At 34.8% G+C, this 10123-nt stretch overlaps 1 protein-coding gene across 1 annotated transcript; it reads right to left on the bottom strand.

Moving 5' to 3' along the window:
• Positions 1-3537: 3537 nt before the first annotated feature.
• LOC125192091 (transcriptional regulator STERILE APETALA-like) lies at positions 3538-7259 on the bottom strand. The gene is made up of 3 exons (XM_048089546.2): positions 7056-7259; positions 4507-5053; positions 3538-4378 (listed from the first exon to the last, which is right to left on the bottom strand). The coding sequence occupies exons 1-3, from the start codon at positions 7257-7259 to the stop codon at positions 3804-3806; spliced, it is 1326 nt and encodes a 441-aa protein (XP_047945503.1). The 3' UTR covers positions 3538-3803.
• Positions 7260-10123: the final 2864 nt, after the last annotated feature.

Here is a 10123-nt window from a genome sequence, read left to right as displayed (position 1 = left end):
AAGTAAAAACGAATGCTTTAAAAAAAACTGTTCAATATTGTCTAAATAATACTACGAATACATACTATTAATTTCACGATTGTAATGCAATAATTTAAATAATACTACAAATATTTAAATAGTTTAATTTTCAGACGACAGAACAAAGATTTAAATATTTTATTTTTATAAAAGTATACAAAAAATTAATAATACTACAAATATTTTTGGTCCTTAAAAAATCACAATAGAAGTACATAAATATTAAAAAATCACAAGTTTGGTGCCCTCCTCAAATAGCTAAATGGACAAATACACCCTTCAAGGGTGGAAGGGTAGAATAGTAAAAATCAGGACTGAAGTTGGGATTTATGGAATTTTTTACTGAAAATTGATTTTGTAAATATTTGGTACTAAAAAGGTGCAAACTCAATTTTCTGGGTACTAGGTTTTGTAGTTCGCCCTTTTTAATAAATAATCTGCACTTGCATAGTGGAAATAGATCCTCTGCCGTGGTAAAAAACATAGTAGAGGTTAACACAAGCTCCCTCCATCCATTATTACAAGTCTACATTTGACATTGACATAAATTTTAAGAAATATACTCTGTAGTGACTAAAAATGTTAGTAGAAAGTGGATCTTATTTTTGTATACTCCCTCCGTCCATAAAAAATAGAGCAATTTGTGTATGGCACGGGTTTTAATGTAGAATTGGTAAAGTAAGAGACAAACGAAATAAGTAAGAGAGAATGAGAAAAAGTAAGTGAGAAGTAGCGTTAGTGAAATGATGCGTAGGGTTATTATTTGTTGAAAACTTTTTGTGGACGGCCAAAAATGGTAATTATGCTTATATTTCATAATGAAATATAAGTGAGATAAAGTTAGTGAAATGTAAAGTTCATTATCAAGAATAGTAAAAAGTAAATGAGACATTTATTGGTGGACAGACGAAAATGACAAAATGAAATATTTATTGGTGGACGGAGGTAGTATTAGACTGTGAAATTAACGTATTAAAAAAAATATTTATTTGATATTATTCATCCAAATTGTAAACTAATAGATTTAATCTTTATGTGGATAATTATGATAAGAGTAAAGGTCAATTTTGGTCCTAAACATATGCTCAAAATATCAATTTGATCCAAAACATTCACTTTTTGAAAAACGGGTCCATAACATATGAAAATGTTGTCGGTTTGGTCCTAAACATACGAAAACGTTGTCGATTTGGTCATTTTTTGACGATTCCGTCAATTTTCTGACGGTCAACCGTGAATTAGCAAAATTTTTTACCAGATTAGTAATTAATTAAAATTAAATTAAATTAAATTTAAAAAAATTTCTAAAATAAAATCTCTCTCACATCTCTCTTCCTCTCCCCCTCTCTCTCCGGCAACACCCAATACATCACTCTCCCTCATCAATTCTAAAATCTGAGATTTGTAGTTGTAGGCCTAAACCATTGATTCCATCAAATTGCTTCGAACCCCCAACTCTAGTTGTTGATTCTTGAATGGCGTTTCAACGATTTTCACAACCTTCCCCATGATGCAAGGATTCGATAATCCATTCCACGAATTCAGCAGCTCACCCAAACACCTTGCCACCTCCTTCATCGACAACCTCCTCTCTCTGCACGACCTCACGCATTTCGCCGACACCATATTCCCCACACCTCGCATCCCTGGGCGCCGGAGCCCTAGTATCGTAGGTGAATTCTTGGATTTTGATGGGGTGGGAACAATGTTTTAAAAACCGAACTGGCTAGCGAACCGGCGAGGCTACTGGTTCACGGTTCAACTAGTCCAACCGGTCGAACCATCGGTCAAACCGTTTTACTGTAGCATTTATATATATATGAGTATATAATTAAGTACATATTTATTATAAAACACTTGGTTTCAAAACATGTAAATAAACAAGCATTAATGCAATATATAATTTAATTTTAAATAATATAGAGATATATACGCATAGATAAAACATATATATACCAATTGTTAACGAGTAATACTAGTAATGTAAAAATACATATTCATATGTTTATTATACTATGTATTAATTTTCATGTTACGAACACTTCTCCCATTATATATTCTTGTTATTTTATTTTCAATCTAAGCATTAGTAATTAAAACTTTATTTGAAAGTTAATTAAGATTTATTAATTTAGTTATGATATAAAATATGTATATAGCCTTTAATTATAAATATACAATTAGTATATAGTTGATAGTTGATAAAAATATGAAATAGTACATATTAACAAAACAAACTACATCCCACATTGAAAAAGTAAAGGCAAAAGATTGTAAAAGATGACTATAAAATAAGCTTTTCATCCCACATTGAAAAATGAAAGAACAATCTTGTGGAATACTTCTATAAAAGAAAGACACAAATGATTTTTAAGCTAGTTTTTATAAATTCATAGGCCCAATACAAGTATGGGTTAATATGAAATGAAAGTGCAGTGTAAATTTTTTTTAAATTGATTTTTAATTCATTTCTAAAAATAAAAAAATTTGGTAACCGGTTTGACCGGTTCCCGGTTTCCAATTTTCGGTCCAATCGGCCGGTTCACCCGGTCCAAAATGGTTCAATGCTCAACTGGTTTTATATGGTGAATCAGACCGGAGAGGTCACCGGTTTGCTGCCGAACTGGTCCGACCGGCCGGTCCAAACCGGTTTTTAAAACACGGGTGGGAATGAGAATTGGATGTGGAGATGGAGGAGTTGATTTTGCAAGAGGTAACCAACCCTTTAGAATTGATGAGGGAGAGTGATGAATTGAGTGTCGCCGATGAGAGAGGAAGGAGAGGAAGAGAGATGTGAGAATTTCTATTTTTTTTTAATATTTTAATTTTATTTTATTGAATTATTGTGCATCATTATACTAATTAAGTCAAAAAATCGTTAATTGGGTGCTGACCGTCAGAAATTAACGGTTCTGTCAAATTAGGACCACTTCGTTAACGATTTCAAATGTTTAGGACTCGTTTTTCAAAAAGTGAATGTTTTGGACCAAGTTGGTATTTTGAACATATATTTAGGACCAAAATTGACATTTACTCTTATGATAAATATAAATTAAATAAGTATTTTTTTCGCCCAACTAAGAAGACATTATTTTCATTTTAATTTTTTTCAAATAAGAATACACATTTGTGTTTATGGAAATAAAACTCTCTCTCCATTTAATACACCTAACAACTCTAATATTCCAATTAAACATCCAATTATTTTTATCTCATTATTTAATATTTACATCTATATTTTATTTTTCGAATTAAATATATTAACCAACTAACTGTAAAATTTTGTATCGACTAATTAATGATGGAGGGAGTAACTTTTATTTTTCGAATTAAATATATTAACCAACTAACTTATAGTAGTAAAATTTTGTATTGACTAATTAATGATGGAGGGAGTAACTTTTTGGAGCCGTTATTTTGTCGGAGTTTGCCATGATCCATGTGATATTTTGGAATGAAATTTCTTGACTAAAAAATATACTACTAGCAATTTAACATAGAGTTTTACAACCGAATTAAAGGTGAGATGTCTCTACATTCAATAAATAATGAGTAGAAGATACAAAAGATCACATTTTTTTGGAGGTTAATGGAATCAGCAAATATCCAAATTAGAACTACTTCATTCTCTCCCTAAAACCCTAAATCACAGAAAATGACTTATAGAAAATCGAGGGTCCCACACAAAGTGAATATCAATTTCCCTACGCCAACTAAGCTAAAAACCCTAACATTTTGATGCATGGAAAAATTATGAAGCCCTATTCTTTAAAAATACTCCATTATTGAGCCCCAAAATCCCACAAATGAATGGTAGCATCATCACTGCATGCAGCCACAAACCTCTCATCTGCAATTAGGGCATTGCAATCTTCAATTCTCTCTCTAAAATTATACAAATAGTGACCATGCTCAATCTCCCAAACCCTAATCACCCCTCCACCCCATGTCACTCCATACCCACCATTCATGCACCCAAATGAAACCCCCTCTCTCATTGTGAACCTACACACCTCCTCCATGCCACCCACCCGACGCACGGCCGCCACGCGCCGCGCATCCGGTATCATGGCCGTGTCGCCGTAGGCATCAAAGGTGCCCACAATATTGATCCCCCTCCGAAACTCCTCCTCCCACACCACCACCCCTTGGTTTAGCAAGTGGAACACCATAGCCCTAAGCCCGGTACACGCCACCGCCATGTCCCCTCTCACCACCCGGATCCGGCCTATGATTCCGGTCATCTCAGTCAGCAGATGCCACCCCATCACCGCCTCCGGATCGGTCATCGTGCCACCGATGAAAAGCAGCTCCTCTGTTTCCCCATTCCATATGTGAAATGCTCGCCCTGGAACACCTACAGATTATAAAAACTAGTCTGTATGAGTTGTTCCAGTGGCAAAGTTGTAAATAATGTCTGAAGTCAAAGGTTTCAGATTTACGATAATTTATTAAATAAAAAAAATAAGAAAAGAAAAATCCTACCGGCGTAGAGACCGACCCACCAGCGGTGGCAGCCGGCGAAGTCGACGAGGGCGCCGTCGTTGACGACGTCGCCCAAGTGGGCCCGGCGCAGCGGGGCGGCGGTGTTGACGGCGGCCATGTGGATGTCGCCGTCGAGGGTGGCGAAGACGAGGCGGGCGTCGGAGAGGATGATCCCGGAGACGGCGCTGGAGAAGCGGCCGAGGCGGTCGCGGTGCTGCGGGTAGAAGGTGGAGAGGTGGAGGCGGGTGGGGATGTGGAAGAGGTGGACGGCGCCGTCGGAGAACCCCGCGGCGAGGTGGTGATCGGAGAGGGCGAGGCGGCGGCAGCTGAGGCCGTCGTCGTCGTTGTTGTTGTTGTCCGTCGGGATGAAGTGGAGCGTGGCGTGCTCGTACCTCCGCGAACGGAAGTTAACGGAGGTACGGTGGCGGTAGATGTACTCCTCCCGCCACGACTCGCGCGCAAGGAGCTCGCCGGCGCTCCAGATGCTTCGCGCCAGGTTTTGCCACAGAAGATCCGACCGCGATATGGCTCGCCACGTGGAGCACACCTGTCATTATTATTATTATGATGACCTCCAATTTTCTTTCTAATTTGTCATTTGAATTGAAATGTCAATATTCATTTTGGAAATTACCCTACTAATTAATCCCTAGGGGAGTGATCAATTGCTAACTCATCCCTTAGTTGCTAACTACAACTAATTTAAGACCATAAGATTTTAGAAATCTTGTGATCTACAATTTGCCATGTGTAATTTCGTTTTTTATTTTTTAATATTAAAAAGATAATAGCAAGTATCAAATTTAGGGTTTAGAAATATAATGTCAATACAGTGTATGAAATACATCAACACGAAGACATAATAATGTCAACACAATTTCATATTGACATTTTACAAGCATAATATTGACATATTATGTGAGGTGTATTGACATAAATCTGTTCGTAAAAAATACGAAAAATTAAAAAAAAAATTAAATTTTTTTCAAATTTTGACGTCGGAACATATGCATGTAGTATATCGTTAGAATCCTTATAAAATTATCTTTAATTTGATATATGTTATATGAATTTAAAGTTTTGGGATTTCTTTTAAAAGTTAGTTATAACTAACTTGACATTAATACCCCTATTGATATTTATTAGAATTAATCCTATAGCCTTATTGACGTTTTTGTTGATCGTATTGACACTTTATGGTTGATGATCTAGGCCTTTAATTTGAATATGTAATGGTTATCATTGAGTTGTAGTTAGCAATTAAGCATTGAGTTAGCAATATAACACTCCCCTTAATCCCTATATCTAAATAGTGGCCTAATTATAAATAGGAGTATTAAAATTGAAAGCTCAAGTCCTGAAAATGGATGCCGGCATTGGAAAGTAGCTCTCTTTTTGAACCCATGCTTGGATCCAGACAAATTAATAAAAATTGGAGAAATAAAAATGAAATGAGGGGGAGCAGAAAAAGAGTGATGGGCAGAAATCCAAGAATTTATATGCAGGCATGCCCTCTCTCACTACTGCATTGAAAAAGCTGAATTTAAATATTAAATGAAAACTGTGCATGGAAACTGCAGTGAGATACAAGAATCACTTTATCAATAACTATTACAACCAGCTGACAACCTAGACGACTTCTACTGTGTGTTTCTCGTTCAATGTCTGCGTGAGAGAGAAAACAAACAAACAAACAATATGCGAATCCAACTGCAAAATGACACACACAGACAGAATCTATATATATATGTTCATTCATAAATTCTTGAAATAAAAACACACCGGTAAAGCCGTGTAAAGCAAAGGGCTAGGAGGAGGAGGAGAGAGAGAGAAGAAGAGTTGTCATGGGAGCAGACTAAATAAAGTAGGGTACTAGGGAAATGCATGTCTTGTATTATTCGAGCTGTCCCATACAGCTTTGGATATGTCTCTTACTTGTAATTTCCCAATAAAAAACTGACACCCCTTCCTTCCTCTTAAATGTGATCATTCAGGTTAAGAAGATAAGCTAGCTTAGCTAAGTACACTACAGCATAAAAAACAGTGGAGCTTTAGTTCAATTTCACAGCTATCTGAGATCTGACACACCATGCATTTTTTTTGTTACTTTTAATAAAATTCAAACTTCTCCATCTTACCCAATAGATATTGCACCAACAAAAGGAAAATATCTTTTGCAGATTCAATCTTTTGTTGGATTTGGAATTTGGTCAAATGAGCTCAAAAACCTCTAAAGGCTGGGTGGGGGCTGCTTCTGCCAAGGAAGTAAAACAAACCTCCAAACCATCCTTTTAATATCCAAAAATGGGAATTTTGTCTTGTTTTTTTTTTTTACTTACACATCTAGACCTTACAACATAATAGGGTATATTTATATTAACCATTTTTTCTAATGCTTTGTCACTATACTACTTTCCAACTTCCAATTTTTCCACATTCTCTCCCTTTCACACAAGCACATTAGATGAGAAAAATGAAGAACTATATATATATAGTAGTACTATATAAATAAATAAACATGATATACACAATGAAGCTATATATGGTACCTGGAAGATGTTGGAGAGAGCTTGAGCAGCGGCAAGGCGGCCAATGGTGCGAGAGGCATCAACGGCAACTTGGAATGCGAGAGCTTCGAGGAATGGCTCGGGCCAGACTCCATTGCTTGATCTCATTCTACTTCGGGAAGATGAGGGGCCTTCATAGTCGCTGTCTCCTCCTTGAGTGGAGGGGGATGAAGATGAAGTTGACATGTTTTGGTGGAGTACTACTTCAAAAGTGCAATGGAAGGAAAATCGCAAATATTTGGAGACAAATAAACTATGCAAAAACAAAAAAGGGAGATAGAGACGCACAAAATGAGGGGCCCAAAATGGTGTGTGTGTGGGTGTGTGTTTTCGAGTTTCAAGGCTTGTGTGTTATGTAGTGTGAATTGTGTTGAAATAGTAACATTGTCAGATAAAGAAGGCAATCAAGCATGGATAGATATTATTATTTGATGGAGGAAATCAATCATAATTGTGACTAACTACAAGTAGAGATATATCATTATCATCAAGATATAGAGCATGATAATCTCCTAATCAATAAAAATTAACTCAAGATTTGTTCTTGTAAAACAACATTAAAATAAAAATGATAGGGTTACATTATAAAAAATTAAACAAAATGTAGAATTAATGAGAGATATATGAATGAAAGAAATAGTGGGAGAATAAATGAACTCTTGAATATCAAGGACCTCCGCTAAACAAATAATGACAATCATTGACTACTTTCATCTATATAATCATTTACGTTAAGCTCTACCATTAGTCACATCACACCAGAGCGTACTTCTACCAAGTGATTAACCCTGGACTAAGCCACAAGGCAACTATAGCCGGACTATGGATTTTTGACCATTTATCTCACCCAATATTAACAAGAGGAGGAACACCCTCAACACTAATTTCTAAAACTAACTCTTCATGTCAAAAGCAACTAAAAAACCCTATTTATAGATGGAGGAGATAGAATGGAGAAGGTCTCACAAAAATAATTCAAAATCCTAGAGTCCAACTCACTAGGTTTGCAAGGTGTGCGAAACTTATCGACTCGTTGACGCTCATCTAGAGTCCGTCTGCATTCCAACGGCTTGTTGGGATTACAAGGTGTGCAAACTCAACAACTCGCTGGTTAGGTTTTGCCTATTGGAATAATGGAATCTTTGCTCGAACTTTGTTTTTGTCATTTTCTCACTCCCTCTTCGATCCTTGTACCAGATTCGACATTTCTCCCATGAAAATGATTTTGCACTGGATGTTAACTATTCAAATTTACATTAGGACCAATTCTAAAATTTATTTAGTAATGAAATAAGTGTTTGAATGTACTAAGAATCCATTGTCAAGAGTTAAATTTGATCTACAGAAGACATCAATTTGTGTATTTCTTACCATTGATATTATCATTGTGAATCGTCAGAAATGCTCTATTAAATGCAAGTTTCTAGTGAAAGACAACGAAAGCCAGGTATGATTTTTTTGTGGATTTATTTTAAATGGAGTGTAGATTTGTATTGGCCAAAATTTTGTATTTCATTGATATGAGGTGGATTAAGAAAATAAAAGGTTCTAGTAATAATAAGGAAATGATTCGTGGATATATTTAAAAGAAACATGTAATCAAAGTAGGATAGTCGAGAAGCAGTGAAATTTAAGTACTATCTCTGTCCAATCTAAATGAGCCGTTTTAGCCCAAGAATAAAGTAAGATGGTGGTGCTTTGTAAATTAAATTGTAAAACAAAGTAGGAAAAAAAGCAGCATAAAGTAAGAAAAAAAAGTAAGAGATAAATGGAGTAAAATAAATTGATGTTGAAATCAAATTATTTTCAACATCAATCCGTGAGCACTGGCTCAAGCATATTCTGTCTTCTGGAAAGATGGATACACTAATTCAACTTGAAGACTATAGTTAAATTTCTTATAAACTCTTAAAATTATTATTTTCACTTTTTCGACTTTTGTTCAATTATAATGGCAGGAGCCATGTGGCGTGCGTTAGATCAATAACACAATGATTTGGTGAACCATAAACGCATTCGCAACAAATTAGATAATATATATACTTCCTCTGTCCCAAGCTACTTGCATCCACCAGCATGAGACGGCGGATGTATAAATAGCTGGAACCATAACTGAAATTATATTAAATTAATTAATGTTAAGTATGTATATAGTGCTCCCTCCTTCCCCTATTTTTTGTCATCTTTTGTCATTTTTGTCCTTCCTCCATTTATTATTTACTTATTTTTTTACCTATAAATAATAAGTAGGTCACGTCCCATTAATTCATTTCACTCATATTTTATTAAATAAATATTGATATATAAAAATGAGATCCACAACATCCACTAGTTTGCAGAAGTATAAATAGTTGGAACTAGGCCTGTCAAAATGGATATCGGGTATTGGATACCCGATATCCAAACCCGAAAAAGTCGGATAATTGGATACCCGAAATCCGATTTTTCGGATAGCGGATCGGGATCGGTAGTGAGAATTTTGGATTATCGGGTATCGGGTTACCCGATATCCGATCGGGTATACCCGAATTACCCGATTTATCCGATTTATTTTCTAAAATTAATAAATTATATTTTTATTATAATTAAATATAATTTAATTAATACTTAATAGTTAGCATATAAGATATGTAATTTAATTTTTTTAATTATATTTTAATTTCATTGACTTGTGATATTTTGAATTTTTGATGATATTATTGTTAGATCTTGATTCTTATGAATTATTGAATTGTGTATTTATAAAGGATGAATGTTTGAACTTATGAATTTTGACGGTTATTGACTTATTGTGGATGGATAAAAGATGTTAATATGGTTATAACTTATGAATTTTGTATTTTTCAATGTTTTTAGTTATTTTCTTTTAAATTCGAACTACTACAAGAATTTTGTATTTCTAAAAATTTGTAGTTATTTTCTCTTAAATTCGAGCTACTATAAGAATTTTGTATTTCTAAAAGTTTGTAGTTATTTTTACTTGAATACTAGTACTTCAACTTTGTATTAAATTTGAATTAAAATAATATTAAATAAATTCTAAAAGTTTG

The sequence above is a fragment of the Salvia hispanica genome, chromosome 4 (assembly GCF_029641045.1).
Source record: "Salvia hispanica isolate PSC_SH4W2 chromosome 4, Shi_PSC_v1, whole genome shotgun sequence".
Classification (NCBI taxonomy): domain Eukaryota; kingdom Viridiplantae; phylum Streptophyta; class Magnoliopsida; order Lamiales; family Lamiaceae; genus Salvia; species Salvia hispanica.
Note: the sequence above shows the minus strand (reverse complement) of the source record. Positions and strands in the feature narration are given on the sequence as shown.